The following is a 15,246-nucleotide window of genomic DNA, read 5'->3' as shown; positions in this document are numbered from 1 at the left end:
GGAGCCCCTTTTCCGCCAAGCTTTGTGGGAGAGCTGGTATGAGTGGTTGAAGAGGTATGAGGCGGAGAGGTGAGAGGTGGAGGGGTGAGGAAATGAGGTGTTGACTTACTACTCCCTAACCCACTGTATACAAGAGTAGGTAGTGTCATGGACACTTCCGACGCTTTACCGATGGGGTTTAGCGGGTTAGGCTCCGGATGCAACCTGACCCCAGCTCTAGTCTTCGACGTAATCGACTCATCATGAGTTTCTTTTTTTTTTTTCTTCTTCTTCTCGTAGTCTCTTCTCGTCTCGTCTCTTCTGACTGCGGATAAAAGGACGGATCCCGCCCGGATAGTCCTGGAAACTTTGATGTTGGTGGTGACGGCATGACTTCGGTCGGTTGGTGTCTGAGCTCTATCTGGGGTTTGGGTTCGCATTGGGAATTGAGTTATAGAGTGGGTATGTGGATATGAAGTCCTGCAGTCAGCTTATGCTGTGCTGTTGATAGTTGGTCAATGAACGCTGGGATCGAATGAGTGATCGTGCTCATTTTAGGGCCGGGTATGCGCTTCTACCCTGGTATGTACTGTACGGAGTTCCGCACCTGGGGTTGTATGCTGCGCGGAAGCATTAACGCGTCTCTTTTTTGTTCTGTGACTTGTCGCCTGCTCTTTTCTTTATCTTCTGCAACTGACGCTCCAGAAGATAAAATAGAATCGAATCGATGGTAGGATGTGTTTTTGTTATCGAGGTTGTAGGCTAAGGGGTAACTGTTCTGGATATTGTACTGCTGTACTGTGTACTTTGCACCCGCTGTTGATCCCTCTCTCTCTCGATTGTGGTTTTGGGCTGCGATAGAGGGATCCATATATTCAATGGATGGGCATTCCCAGAAGAAGCGTTAAGAAAATGGTCAATTCCTCAATTCGTCGAAAGTTTTGTAGCTCGATCTATTTTCTCGGTGATGGAGCTGTATGCGCAGCTTGAAAGGATGATACTGGAGGGGCCTGTCGAACAGTAGGCGGTGTCTTGTCTGTTGGCCATGCTGCGTAATGTCCCCTATCCCTGTTATGTATGTTCTGTATGATATGGTATGCTGTTGCATTATGCAGATCGTGAGATGCTATACTATGCTATGCTATACCAAGCTCAGCTAAGCTGCTTTACCCGCAATGCCTCTGAAATTCTATCGTGTATCGATCTCGCAACTATAATGCTCTAGTCATAGCCCACTAAGCCCTCTCCGCGAACCCGTGCTCCTCTAGCCCCTCGGCGCCCGTGTCAGGCGTGGCCACGGAGGACTGCGATTCGGCGAATTTCTCTGCCGCGTCGTCGAGGCGGCCGTACACGCGGGCGTGCCGGCGCGGTTGGTTGGGACCCGAGGCGGGGAGTTGGTAACCTCTTAGTCTGTTCATTGGTATTGATTTAGCATGGTGTGACGTTCAACTTGGGGTATATTTGGATATGTTTGCATGTATATGCGGATCTGTTCTAGGAAGGGCACGCACCGTGGTCCTTGACCCTGGGGCTCGGGGAGCTCCGAGGTATATGTCCGCGAGAAGATCCGGGCGTCAACATCGAAAGTGCCCCGTTCGATACTCTCGCGGATCTGAGCAAATAACACGTCCATGGTGTGGTGATTGTGGATCTGCAGGAGGGACCACGCGAGCATCTCCTTGGCGGAGAGGAGGTGGTGCAGGTAGGCGCGGTGGTGGTGGCGGCAGGTGTAGCATTCGCAGGATTCCGAGAGGCGCCGGGTATCAGTTTTGTGGTCGGGGGACCAGAGGTCGTAGGCTAATGGGGTAGTGGCACCAGATGATTGCGGTTCCTTCTGCTGCTGCGGCTGAAAGGTGAAGTCCAGGGCAATGCCGGCGTCGGAACATACACCCACGAAAGGAATCGTATGCAGGTCCGCGCCCAGCGAGACATCGCGGAGGATATCGTGGGGGGTGGCCGGTGCACCGAACAGCAACCGGGGAAGGTCGCCCAGCGCCTCCGACACGGCAGAGAGCGAGGCCGACTCGTACAGCGCCAGGCCCGAGATGTACGGGCGGAGATCATTCTCCAGATCCTCCAGATAGATGGACTGCTCCACGTTCTCGAGCGGCAGAACCGGGGCGAAGTAGACCGCGTTCGATCGCTGCGTTGTGTCTTTGTGGTTATATAGCTGCTCCGTCGCGTGCGTCGTGTAGGCGTGCGTCCGGTCGACCATCTTCCCGCGCCGCTTCAGACCCGGGTTGTGGCCGCGCACCAAGTCGGCGAGGCCGACGATGATGTCCGGCCGCAGATGGCGGATGGCATCCAGGTAATGCGTCGCCTCGAGTTGTCGGTAGCCCACCGAGGTTAGGATGGCGACCGAGTTGGGCGTGTTCGAGGGCGGGCATTTGATCGGCGGCTCGCGACGCGGGCCCATGATCAACAGCTGGTCATCGGGTTGGCAGATGAAGTTGCGCAGCGCCGACTCGTTGGCGGCCGTCGGGATCGTATATGCAGGGGGGAAGGGATGCTTGGGGGTTTGTCTTTCTATGACTGATCTGCGCCCCCGACGGGCATTGATGTTAGCGGTTTTCTTTCTTTTTTTTTTTTCCCTTCGTTGGAGATTGATATTGCTCTTGGGCGGTCGACTGAGTGCAAGGGGCCGAGGAAAGCTCGTACAATCTTCAAGGCCAATAAACAGACTGCCAATGGCAGTTTGATCGCGCATGATATCATGTGTGATATGCGGGACGACTCCTCGAGATGTTAAGGGGATATAGTGCGGCGTGGAGATGGGTTTCCTGCCCGCAACGGCCAGTCTTCCCAGCCGAGGGGTCAGAATCGAGGCTGTGGTGGTGAAATTGAGCATATCCTGCGGTGACTGAGGGGATGGCTCGGGGTCCATGACGGCCTGTGCGAGGTCTGTATGCGACTGAGAGACGCTGGGTAAGGGAAAAGGTGAGTTGGGAGTGCTATTAGAAAGAAGATTCATGTGGAATTGCGGGAAGTTGCTGGGATCCCCGCGGTCTGTCCCGATCAGGCTAAGTCTACTATTGTCTCTGGCTGATAACCAAATCCACCCCCGATAACTAAAGCCGCCTTCTGAACCTCCCCACGCCGATCATCTTTCACAACGAATCCTCTTTTGCTCACTACCAATCATACTGTGATCTTGTCACAAAATGGACACACCGGCTCAACGTGGCGCTCTTGTCGTTGTCGAGGGCTTGGACCGGGCAGGCAAATCCAGCCAGTGCGAGTCTCTACACAAAAAGCTCCAACAAGAAGGCCGTGCGGTGAAATATGTTCGGTTTCCAGGTATTTCTCAAAACTCTCATAACACAAGCATGACAAACTATATCTAACCCCTGTCAAGACCGAACCACAGCCATCGGGAAGATGATCGATGGCTATCTGCGGGGTCAGTCGCACTTGGACGACCATTCCATCCATCTTCTCTTCTCCGCAAACCGCTGGGAGCTTGCCCAAAGCATCGAGCAAGATATTGCCAACGGAGTCACCGTCATTGTGGATCGGTATTCGTACTCCGGTGCTGTGTATTCGGCCGCCAAGATGAATCCCACGCTGTCCCTGGAATGGGCATGGACGCCAGAGATCGGACTGCCTCAGCCTGACCTGTGTCTGTTCCTGAGTATCTCCCCTGAAGCAGCAGCTCAGCGTGGAGGATTTGGAGTCGAACGTTATGAGAATGCGGCCATGCAAAACCGCGTGCGCGAATTGTTCCAGACGATCTTCCGCGTGCAGCGGAGCGGTAATATCCGCACCATCGATGCGGGCAGGACATTCGAGGAAGTGGCGCAGGACGTTGAGACAAGCGTCATTGACTGCATTGCGGGCCTGGATGCAATCGGTCCTTTGAGGAAATTTGAATCGATCGCTCATTGACCTCTTATTCTACCCATAATAGCGAGCAGCGGCTAGCGGTAGCATCGTTGCTCATTCTAGCGTATATATCTCCTCACAGTCGCTGTCTTCTATAACGATCTCGGTTCTGGTCGATGTAGGCAGGGATCGTGACTTCATCAAGTTTTCCGACTCAAGGTCCGCATCCAACGACTCAGTCCAGTTCTCATCTAGACTGACGTCGTCAGGGAGATCGGCTTCTCGGAGGTCAACTGGTGTACGCTCATTGCTGGTCTCGTTGACGCCGACACGTCCTTGCTCTGAAGTGACCCTGGAGCCACGCTGAGTCGCGTCCGCTTTAGTCTTCTTCCTTTTCGCTCGCGGCTTGTTCGCTCCGCAGTTACGCAGCGTCAGCTCCTGCATCATGAGCGACCATTGAACCGTCTCTCCACACCCCGGACAAGCGCCACTGATTGGAACCAGCCGATCTGGCTCATCAGAATTCTCTAAGAATCTCGTTGACAGACACAATAGATGACTTGTACAATAGCAGTTATCCTGGGAGCAAACCACTACCATTTCTGCGTCTGGCACCAGCTGTGCCGCGCACACCCCACACCGACAGCTCTCCGAGTCCTCTAAAAGGAACATGGCCTTATCTATGTAGTTTTGCATATGCGTGTAGTTCACTTTCATGCCGGCGACACGTTTGACCTGCGCCTGCTCTTCATCACGTGGCAAGGGCGGCCTAGCACAGTTGCCATCGACGATCACCTCGATATGATCGGGGAGAAACCCCTGCACTCGATCTGCCAGGATCCGCCAGGTCTGATGCACATCGGCCGCGAAGAAGCGCACCTTGAGGGGCCAGTGCGCAAAGGGCGTAGACCGTAGAAATGTATAAAGATCCTCGAGGTGGGCGTTCAAGGACCTCCGCGTACCACGGCCTTTGGGTCTGGCCCCGGCGTTGTCTGGGTGGTAGTTCGCAGTGATCTGTCTTGCCCTTTTGGGGTTCTGCCAGGCCCATCTATCGACCGGTTAGATTGGCGCGGGCATGAAGGGCATGGGGAGGGTCGCCTACTCGAATTGTAAGGCGGCCACTCGGCTTGTGAACCCTTCGACGGTCAAGACCATCTCCCACGGCCGCTTATCGTCGTGGTGTGTTCTGCGCGCACCGCCTTTGGATTCGCCATTGTGCTGGGCAAGGCGCCTGGCGGGATGTGGAGTGGAGCCGATGTATAGACAAGCGTGCTTCTTGGTGGAGCGGAGGAGATAGCAGCAGTAGTATGCTGGGATGGGCTTGGTGTGATCGAGGTCCATTTGTTTGACAGACACGCGCTCAAGCTGGGGTATTTGACTCAGCCTGTTGTAGTTTGAGATCAGGGTTTCATTTGAAGTGCTTCTCATTCCTACCGCAGAGGTTCCTGTTCATGGTTGACCGGGATGGTAGGTTGAAAACAAAGTCCCCAAGTCACATGACAGCTGAGTTTGGTAGCAGGAAAAATTCACTAGAGATAAGTTACTTTTGTATTACTTAGCATAAATTCTTAGCGATTACAAATGATCACACACACGCTGGAAGTAGCTCTATCAATGATCTTCATGCTGTGTACGGAGTAAGAGTTTGTTTCTATCCAGATGTGCGTCGAGATTGACGGTGGCCTGAGGCATGAACGAGAGCCCAAGGCTGGCCTCGGCCAACAGAGGGTGGCGGGCTAGCCATCCATCATCAGCATTGCATGACCCGGACCAGTTCAGGTACCATCCGCACCACGAACCAGACAAATAGTACAGCATACACAAACCATGCTGCAGACTAAGCAGTCAAGGGTATTCCGAACCCCTCCAGTTAATCCTTCGTTTCAGGTGTCGCATGATCAAACCCTCCGCCTTACCAACCGAGGGACGCAAGTTGCTAAGCCCTGTCTATGGCATACATCCGATGCCCTTGGAATGTCCGGATTTCTCGCCTGCGAACTAGACGCCATGCTTACTCGTATATCACGGCATTTTCCAAAGTGAGCGATATTCCAAGGTCGAGCCATTTTCCATCATGACTGCCTCGTTGGCCACATACCAAAGGGATTTGCCATTGCAAAGGGCTGAGCTACCGATCCTCTGCCTGGTAGGTGACTGCATGTGATTATCAAATAGGCATAGTATGCGGACTCGGGCTCGACTAGCAGCTGGATCGGTAGTCCGTCCGTCTCAAGTGAGCATTGCCTGATTTTTATCTGACCAGGAACGGGGCCCTGGTGGGATGAAGGCCGGCCAAGTCTCTATCTTACTAACTTGATGTCCACGACCCACGGTTTTCGTCGGTTGAGGTATCGACTATCAGAACCATACTGTTCTGTTTTGAGCCGTGATGGGGGTCAAAGACATCGGAGGTAGAGATGTCTTCTCATACCTGGTTTCTAGAAGCTTGATTCGATGACACTAGCGAAGGATGTGGACAGTCAGTTGTCTTCGGGTCGATGACTGACTCGGCACAAGAGCATTCTGTCGGGCATGGTGGCATTCCCTCGGAGATGTGAGGGCTGGGAGGCTGGCAGGACCACCATAATACAAAATACTGGATACAGGATACAAAATAGTCTAGGCCAAGGCCAAGGCTCGCTGTGTACTGGAATTGTATTGTCAGTCAGCAGAGTACGTACAGTACAATACTTTGAGTTTCCTCTTTAGTATATAGGAACTTCTATTGCTGGAGAAGAGTAGACAAACTTCACAAACCTATTATATGCTGAACCACATTGCTATCATGTTAAACTAAGTTAATCGGCATGTCTTTCTCATGCCAGCGCTATTGACCGGAACCGACCAGAGGCTCATCCGAGTCCGGGCAGTCCGCCTGTTTCAGCAGTCGTTACATCACCGTTTGCGGGTTGCGGGAGAATATCTTACCACTTTTACCATACACCGGGGGTAATCGATGGTAATCGATGGTAACTGATTACCCAGCCTGAGGCCGTCCGCAGTCGATGGAATTACCTCAATTGATGGATTGGATCCTGAGACACTTTTTTTGCTCTGGCAAACTCTCTTTTCCTCTTTTTTCTGGTCGGACTCGCTTGTCTCTCATCACCCTCCTTTTCCTTCTCTTGCCTTGGCCTGTCCATGCACAAACACAAACACAAACACAAACATTGGGCCTGTCAAGTTTCCTGTCAAGGTAAGCAAGTCATCCAGGGAAGAAGTTCATTCTCACCCAGCACTCACTGGAACTACACTCACTACACTACACTACACTATACCACTACTACTACTTCCGGCTACGGCCATTTGCCAATCGTCACTGCTAAGTGCTAGCCCCCCCATATTCAGGCTACATACTAGCTACCGTGCTAATAATGAGGTCTACTTGACTTCCGCCCGTTGTCAACAACTGAACCTCCCCCGGGCACCCCAACTGCTCGACTCATACTCGGCATCAGCTTCGTTTCCTACTTCCACACTCTCTTAGGGATTTCTCCTTCTCTCTCTCTCTTCTGTCTGATTCACCTACCTCAGCCCCTTCAAAACTCATCACCACTTCTCCCGGTGGGCACGTTACCAGCTTGATCGACTGCTTGTTCCTTTTCCGAGATTCTCCACACTAAACCCTCCCGGGTTCATCTCGGCCTTCCCTGGGAACATCTGCTGGCTACCCTTTCCCTTCCCACCCACTCCCCTCCCCCCATCATCAAATTATCCTCCTCCACTCTCTTTCTCGACCCTCCCTCCAGTTCTTACCCTCCCGCCCCATCTTATCATCCGATCTCAAGGATCTTCCTCCAAACCTCTGCTGACCGCCCTCCTGCTGCTGACAATCCTCTCCTTCGTCTTGGCCTTGGCCTCCATCCATGTGTTTTTCGCATCGGATGCTGGCCCCCTTCCGTCCGCGGTAAACCTACGCGCAAATTCACCCTCCTCTCGATCCGCGCCTACGCTCTAAGAGATGGTGGCTCCGGCCTCAACAGGAGGTACCTCCGCGGGCATTCAGCCTTCAGCGAGTCGCCAGCCTACCCGATCTTCCAGTACCCATCCTTCACATTCACACAATGTTCCCTTGAGCGCTCGACGGTCCGCGCCCCTCGATTTGTCCACGGTAGAGCGACGCGGCCAACCCAATGCCCCCCGAGAACCAACCAAGCGAGTTCGGCCTCATGGGTTAGAAGAGGCACCAACCTATCGTCCGACGGAGGAGGATTTCAAGGACCCTGAAGCATACATTCGCAGAATCGCGCCGGAGGCCAGCAAATATGGAATTTGCAGGATTATTCCCCCGGAAAACTGGCAACCGCCCTTCGCTATAGACACTGAGGTATGTTCGTTGCGTGCTTTCGTTGACGCGCTCCCCTTGTCCCTTGACTGGGAAGAGTCGCGTGGGATGACGTGCCTCGCAAAGAGTGAAGCGGCTGACCAGATCACCCTCCAATAGCGTTTCCACTTCAAAACCCGTCGACAGGAGCTCAACTCGGTCGAAGGAGGTATGCCCCCGCGTTCAGCCACGTCTGCCGCCGGTGGAGCTCCGCAGCCCAGTTCTGACCCGGAGCCAGGGACTCGTGCAAACTTGAACTACCTCGATCAGCTAGCCAAGTTTCACAAGCAACATGGTACCAACCTCAATCGTTTCCCCAGCGTCGACAAACGCCCCCTGGACCTGTACAAACTGAAAAAGGCTGTCGAGGTTCGTGGCGGGTTCGACTCGGTCTGCAAGATGAAGAAATGGGCGGAGATTGGTCGCGATCTAGGCTACAGTGGCAAGATCATGTCGTCCCTCTCCACATCGCTGAAAAACTCTTATCAGAGATGGTTACAGCCGTATGAGGAATATCTACGTGTGGCTAAGCCGGGGGTCCAGCAACAACTGGAGCTTGAGCATGGTGGTCCATATACGCCATCGCCCCACCCGTCGCCTATGCCAAAGAAACCAGCTCCATTCGAAAATGGCACCCCTTCGACAACGCCGCAGCCGATAGCAAGCGCACCTGTCCTTGCCCCAAGGGAGGTGGAAGCGACACCAGACAAACCCACTCCACCGGTTGAACCTACACCGCCTCGGCCGATTGCTTCCGGTTTCACTGCGGTTAACACTTCCGGTGGCTTTACTGCCGTCAACCGGTCTCCATCTTTTGTGGCGGTGAATAGCGCGCCGGCAGTGAAGCGTGAGGCTGATAATGGCTCACTCACTCCCAAGAGTGTGGCCGAGCACCCGGGCAATGGTCACGGCGCTCCGCCCATGAAGCGCGCGATCAGCCACGAGAGTGGTTCGCAAACGGAGAGCGGCGAGCTCGATGCAAATGGCCGTCGCAGCAAGCGTCTTCGTAAAGGTATTTGTCGCTTGCCTGCGAGTCATTTGATCCTAACTGACACAAACAGACGCGCCTTTGCCAACTGTCTCTGGGTCTCATATGAGTCTTCTCCGCCCTGCTCCGCCCCGGCAACGCAAGACGGACATTCGGAAAAATGGAGATGTAAGGCCTTCTTTGGTGAACGGCTGCAGAGCCTTTGCTAACTAGTAGTCCTAGAAATGTGAAGTCTGCGGTAAATCCGAGGACCGGCCATCAATTCTGCTTTGTGATAGTTGCGATCATGGGTATCACAAGTCCTGCCTCGACCCACCTCTCACCACAACTCCCGAGTACGATTGGCATTGTCCCAAGTGTCTTGTTGGCACAGGGGAGTTTGGATTCGAGGAGGGTGGGGTGTATTCGCTCAAGCAGTTCCAAGAAAAGGCGAATACATTCAAGCAAAAGTACTTCGCGTCCAAAATGCCCTTCGACCCTGTCCTCAACACTCACAGACGCGAGTCTGAAGATGATGTCGAGCGTGAATTCTGGCGCTTGGTGGAGAGCTTGACAGAAACCGTTGAAGTCGAGTATGGTGCCGATATCCATTCGACAACCCATGGAAGTGGTTTCCCTACGATTGAACGCAACCCTCTCGATCCATATTCGGTTGACCCCTGGAATCTAAACGTTTTGCCATTCCATGGGGACTCGCTGTTCCGCCATATCAAGTCCGATATCTCTGGAATGACGGTTCCCTGGGTCTACGTTGGTATGTGCTTCTCGACCTTCTGTTGGCACAATGAAGACCACTACGCGTATTCGGCCAACTACCAGCACTTTGGTGCCACCAAAACCTGGTATGGCATTCCTGGTGCCGATGCAGAAGCGTTTGAAGAGGCAATGCGACAAGCCGTCCCTGAACTGTTCGAAGGCCAGCCGGATCTTCTCTTCCAGCTGGTCACGTTGATGCCACCCGATCAGCTCAGGAAAGCTGGCGTTAGGGTCTATGCTCTCGATCAGCGAGCTGGACAATTTGTCATCACCTTCCCTCAGGCATACCATGCCGGTTTCAACCATGGGTTCAATTTCAATGAGGCGGTCAATTTCGCTCCGGCTGACTGGGAGCCCTGGGGCGCCAGGGGTGTTCTGCGCCTGCAGGACTTTCGGCGACACCCGTGCTTCTCGCATGACGAGCTGCTCCTGACAGCTGCCGCCCGCGATTCGTCCATCACCACCGCCAAGTGGCTAGCACCAGCTCTGCAGCGTACTTGCGTAAGGGAATTGAATGATCGGGCCGCCTTTGCCGCACGCCATCGTGAAGTCGCACCGCACAAGTGCGCACTGTACTCCGAGGACCCCGCAACTGGCGACTGCCAATTGAAGTTTGTTGTTGAGGAGGAAGACCTTCCCGAAGATGACTACCAATGCCAGTACTGCAAGGCATATACCTATCTCGCGCAGTTCAGGTGCCGGAAGACGGGGAAAACCGTGTGTTTGCCACACGCCGAAACCTACGACTGTTGCGGAGAATCACTAACGCAACGACTACTGGGACCGGATCACGTACTGCGTTACCGCATGAGCGATGAGACCCTAAAGGCCGTGGTGTCGAAAGTCCAGGAACGCGCCAGGATCCCAGAGGCATGGGGAGAGAAACTCGACAAGATTCTAGAAGACGAGCCCAAACCCCAGTTGAAGGTCCTCCATAACCTACTAAGCGAAGGTGAGAAAATCCCATACCATCTGCCTGGTCTCCCAGATCTCGCGGCCTTTGTCCAGCGCTGCGATAAATGGGTTGAAGAAGCAACCAATTACATTACCCGCAAGCAGCAGAACCGGAGGAAGAACGAGAAGGCGTGGCGCAAGGGTACTTCCAAGGCTGCGCAGCTGGAAGAACGTGATCGTGAAGTTCGCAGAGTAGAAAACATCTACGCCCTTCTTACAGAGGCTGATAAACTGTCGTTCGACTGTCCACAGATGGCGGCACTGGAAGAGAAGACCCGCGAGATCGAGAAATTCCGCCAGGACGTTAACGCTGCCCTCATGAACCCCCACATCCGATCGGTCCAGGAAGTCGAAGATCTGGTGGAATCCTCTCGCAATTTCAACGTGGAAATATCCGAGGTTGAAGGACTAGAGCACATCCTCCGACAAATGAAATGGAAAGAAGAAGTGCGCCGCAAGCGCGACCAATTTTTGACCCTCAAGGACTGCCAGGAGCTGATTCTCGCCGGCGACCAGTTGAACTTACCAGACACTAACGACCACCTGATCTACCTCAAGGAACTCGCTCGTCTGGGTGAGGCCTGGGAGGCGAAGGCCAAAGAACTAATGGCCGTGGAATCCGTTCACTACCAGCAACTGGAGGCTCTCTCTGCGCAGGCGTCTCGCTTCCCTGTCTCCCCCGAGACCCTTGCCGCGGTAGATGCCATATTAACCAAGCAACGCGAGGCGCGAAAGAGGATCCAGACCCTATATGAGAAAAGCAAGGACCCAGATTACCGGAACCGTCCCAAATACAAGGATGTTCGAGAACTGATGGAGTCCTTGGAGGGATTGAACAGTCGGCCAACCGGCGCGATTGACCTAGAGCGGGAACAAAAGCGCCATGAAGACTGGATGCGCAAGGGCAAGAAGCTTTTTGGCAAAGCCAATGCTCCACTGCATATTCTGAAATCCCACATGGAGTATGTGGAGAAGCGGAATTCCTATTGCTTTGATCTGGAAGATCGTTGCCGGCCTCCTGTTGAGCCTGCCTCGCGAGACAACAGCCCAGATGGTCTGCTGGAGAGTAATCCCACTCCCAGCATGTGGGGCGGGGGGAAATCACGCAAGCGAGATGTGTTCTGCATCTGCCGACACTGCGAGGCGGGCATGATGATTGAGTGCGAGGTCTGTCATGAGTGGTAAGTCTACTGAGATTTGGTTACTCTGGAGCTTAATTTAACACTGGCCATAGGTATCATGGAAAGTGCTTGAAGATTGCCCGTGGAAAAGTCAAGGAATTCGACAAGTACACTTGCCCGATTTGCGACTGGCGACAGAAGATCCCTAGAGATGCTGCTCGTCCAAAGCTAGAGGACCTCCTCGAGTGGCAAGCCGAGATCCCCGGTCTGCCGTTCCAACCAGACGAGGAAGAGATCCTGGACAGTATTGTCAATCAAGCAACCACATTCCGCGATTTCCTTCAGAGCTTCACAAATGCTGCCTGCACGACTACCGAGGAAGTGCCTACGCTGATCTTCTACTTGCGTAAAATCGAGGGAGCGGAGGTTCTGTTGGCGTATGAAACGAATTTCTTCCGTCAAGAGATCCACAAATGGGCGCCTGTTGCGCCTGAGGCCCCGCCGATTCTGGAACAGTCACTTTCCACCCGCAAGCCTCGTCCAACCAAGCAGCAGAAGATCATGGCACAGCTTGGCCTAGAGCGACCCGAGGATCTTCCCCCGCATCTACGCCCTAAGCAGCCCAACCCAGTCAAACGCAAGTCCATTGATCTCACTACGGGTCGGCCTACCCTGCTTCAGGCCTCTCCCGGCGGCGGTGACGGTTCCAATTCGGAGTCAGGACCTACCTTGACCATGGGCGATCCGCAGAACCCGCCGTATCCTTTCTCTGCTAGCTACACTCTCTCTGCGTCTGACTCGACGCCGGCATTTGCGCCGGGATCCTCAGCTTTCTTGCCCCATGTCTCCTCGGCAGACTCGCCGTCGTTCCCTCCTCGATCCCCTCCCCTCCATCATTCGGGTCTGGATACGTCTCTGTTCAGCTCTCCTCGGTATACTCGGGACCATCACGACGGCCCTCCTGGGGTTGTTGACTCTCAGGATCCCTTCGACAGCAGTCCTCGGCAAAACCTGGACGATGTGTTTGCCGATCTCACCAACCAGGACACCGAAGGAGATCAGGAGCCGGAGCCGGAGCCGGAGCCCATGGAGAACACCCATGCCAACGAGGCACTGGAGGTTCTCGATGTGAGCAACGGCGAGAGTCATTCCGATCTTCCGGATGACGAGTCTAGTGATGACAAAGTCAACGGTCACGTGGATGTGGACGACATCGAATAAAGCGCGCTTTCTTTTTCTCTTCTTTCTTCATCCTCCCTTGTTAGATCCCTTGACCTTGCATTCAGGCATTCGGCGGCGTTCCGAAGTTTTCATCTGGTGGTTTTCTGTGTGTGGTTCATGAATGAGTAACGGTGTTGACGTGTCTGGGGTTTGATTTCGAGTACTACGGTGCTTTAATACCTGTTGTTATGGACCGGGTGTATTAAAAGGACCAGGCGAGCAGGGTCTCATACATGCGTTTTATTTCTGTTTGTTATCAATGGCCTGAGAGCCCGATGTACAATGTCAGTTTTCTATCTCATGGTATTATCAGTTTCAGAGTGCCCTCGTAGTTTTCATTACCCGACTAGTGCATCTAATCCAGGTCTTGATCTAGGCTAGATGACGCCACGACAGTCCATCAATCCTCAGAACTACATGAATTACTCCACATCCGCATACGCACTCAACGCCGATTGGCCCCCGGTATGTATAAAGAGCACATTCACCGAGTCGGGCTCCTCAGCGGTCTTCCCAGTGTCGGTCATCCTTCGCCGCCAATCCTCCTCCAACTCGCCCGTTCCCACCCAATGCATCATCGCCCGCGCCACCTTGGCCGTATACACGGGATCGAGGACGACGGCCTCCGTGCGCGCCATCATATTGATTGTGTGCTTGGTCTCCGGATCCAGCACCCCATACCCGGCGCCCACGAACCGGTCCTCGAGCGTCACATCATCCGCCGTGACATCGCGCTGCGGATCCAATCCGATCCGGCCGGCCGCCTGCCGCGCGAACCGCAGCACGCGCGCCTCGTGGTAGGCTTTCGGGCTGGTGGGGGATGTGAGCACGCCAATGATTTTCCGAGGGGGTCGGGGTCGGGGTCGTTGCTGCCCTGCTGCTGCGGTTGCTGTTGTTTGGGGGTGTTTCGCTATCTCCATCTTCTCGAGCAACTTGAACCCCGCGATCAATCCGCCGAGGGTACTCCCGCTCCCGCAGGCGACGAAGATATAGTCATACCGGAATTGGGACTTCTGCGAAGAGGTTTGGGGGTTTGGGGCATTTTGGGACTCCTCCTCCTGCTCCTCCTCCTGCGCCGCAATCTCAAACGCGCAGCGCGCGTACCCCAGTCCGCCCAGGGGATGCAGACTGGCGCCCGAGGGGATCCAGTAGGGAATTTTGCCGTGCTGGGTGCGGAGGGTGTGGATGATTGCGGCGATGGGGTCATCGTCGTCAGCTGTGCTTGCGTCTTCGTCTTCGTTCTTGGTCCGGGGCTCTGCGTCTTTTGGGGCAGCAGCAGCAGCAGCAGCAGCAGCAGCAACATTGGCCGACTCGAGCAGACGGATCTCTGCGCCGAGCAGGCCCGCGATCTGGACGTTGCCGGAGCGCGCGAAGGCGCGCGGGTCCGGGGCGGCGCGCCATCCGCCGCCGGTGGTCTTGTGGAGGAGGAGCACGGCGTCGAGGCGGAGGTGGTTGGCGAGGGCGGCGACTTGCACGGTGTGGTTGCTTTGGAGGGCGCCTTCTGTGACTAGGGTTGTTGTTTTTTTCGTTCTGGTGGTTGATGATGGGGGTGGTGGTGGGGGCGCACTCCCCCGCTCGGGGCTGGGGCCCAGGCCCCCGTATTGCGGGGTCGGGGAGAGGATGTCCGGGACGAGGTATTCGAGTTTGCGATATTTGTTGCCGGCGCTGGCGAGCGGGGAGGCTTGGTCTTCGCGTTTGGCGTGTAGGGTTATTTTGTTGTGGGTTGGGAGGAGGTGTTTGGTTAGGGCGGGGAGGGGGTGGATTGGGGAGTGGTGGGGGTAGAGGAGGGGGTGGCGGGGGATTTGGGCGAAGGGTGGGGGAAGATTGAGATGTGGCATTGTTGTTTGTGGTTTATTGTGTATTGCTTATTGGTGTTGGATGTGTTTGGTGTAGCGAGGTTGATATTGATAGTATATATGGATGTCTGTGTCTCCGTTTCGGGGTTCCATGTAGAACTAGGATTGGAATTGAGGTTTGCCAGGAAGTTGAAAAGAAGGGGGATCCGGTGGTTCTCCCCCGGGACGGTACCCTGGCCCAAGTACTTAGGATTGAGGTTTGCCAGGAGGTTGAAACGAAGGAGA

At 54.5% G+C, this 15,246-nt stretch overlaps 5 protein-coding genes across 5 annotated transcripts; 2 read left to right on the top strand and 3 right to left on the bottom strand.

Moving 5' to 3' along the window:
• Positions 1-1,078: 1,078 nt before the first annotated feature.
• Positions 1,079-2,915, bottom strand: BO82DRAFT_385806 (tRNA-ribosyltransferase family protein). The gene is made up of 3 exons (XM_025638205.1): positions 2,638-2,915; positions 1,491-2,511; positions 1,079-1,389 (listed from the first exon to the last, which is right to left on the bottom strand). Exons 1-3 carry the CDS (start codon positions 2,861-2,863, stop codon positions 1,215-1,217), a joined length of 1,422 nt encoding a protein of 473 aa, XP_025488725.1. The 5' UTR covers positions 2,864-2,915; the 3' UTR covers positions 1,079-1,214.
• A 225-nt stretch (positions 2,916-3,140) lies between these two features.
• Positions 3,141-3,864, top strand: BO82DRAFT_367592 (bifunctional thymidylate/uridylate kinase; the record flags this gene model as incomplete). The annotated part of the gene is made up of 2 exons (XM_025637084.1): positions 3,141-3,276; positions 3,335-3,864. The coding sequence occupies 2 exons, from the start codon at positions 3,141-3,143 to the stop codon at positions 3,862-3,864; spliced, it is 666 nt and encodes a 221-aa protein (XP_025488724.1).
• A 51-nt stretch (positions 3,865-3,915) lies between these two features.
• BO82DRAFT_291026 (structure-specific endonuclease subunit SLX1) lies at positions 3,916-5,142 on the bottom strand (the record flags this gene model as incomplete). The annotated part of the gene is made up of 2 exons (XM_025631711.1): positions 3,916-4,849; positions 4,904-5,142. 2 exons carry the CDS (start codon positions 5,140-5,142, stop codon positions 3,916-3,918), a joined length of 1,173 nt encoding a protein of 390 aa, XP_025488723.1.
• Positions 5,143-7,762: 2,620 nt separating this feature from the next.
• On the top strand, positions 7,763-13,165 carry BO82DRAFT_291133 (putative PHD transcription factor (Rum1); the record flags this gene model as incomplete). The annotated part of the gene is made up of 5 exons (XM_025631713.1): positions 7,763-8,128; positions 8,246-9,137; positions 9,187-9,281; positions 9,336-12,004; positions 12,058-13,165. The coding sequence occupies 5 exons, from the start codon at positions 7,763-7,765 to the stop codon at positions 13,163-13,165; spliced, it is 5,130 nt and encodes a 1,709-aa protein (XP_025488722.1).
• Positions 13,166-13,587: 422 nt separating this feature from the next.
• On the bottom strand, positions 13,588-15,003 carry BO82DRAFT_291186 (1-aminocyclopropane-1-carboxylate deaminase/D-cysteine desulfhydrase; the record flags this gene model as incomplete). The annotated part of the gene is made up of 2 exons (XM_025631717.1): positions 13,588-14,406; positions 14,467-15,003. The coding sequence occupies 2 exons, from the start codon at positions 15,001-15,003 to the stop codon at positions 13,588-13,590; spliced, it is 1,356 nt and encodes a 451-aa protein (XP_025488721.1).
• Positions 15,004-15,246: the final 243 nt, after the last annotated feature.

This window comes from Aspergillus uvarum, assembly GCF_003184745.1.
Source record: "Aspergillus uvarum CBS 121591 unplaced genomic scaffold BO82scaffold_55, whole genome shotgun sequence".
NCBI lineage: Eukaryota > Fungi > Ascomycota > Eurotiomycetes > Eurotiales > Aspergillaceae > Aspergillus > Aspergillus uvarum.
The sequence above is the reverse complement of the archived record's forward strand: the minus strand, read 5'-3'. Positions and strand labels throughout refer to the sequence as shown.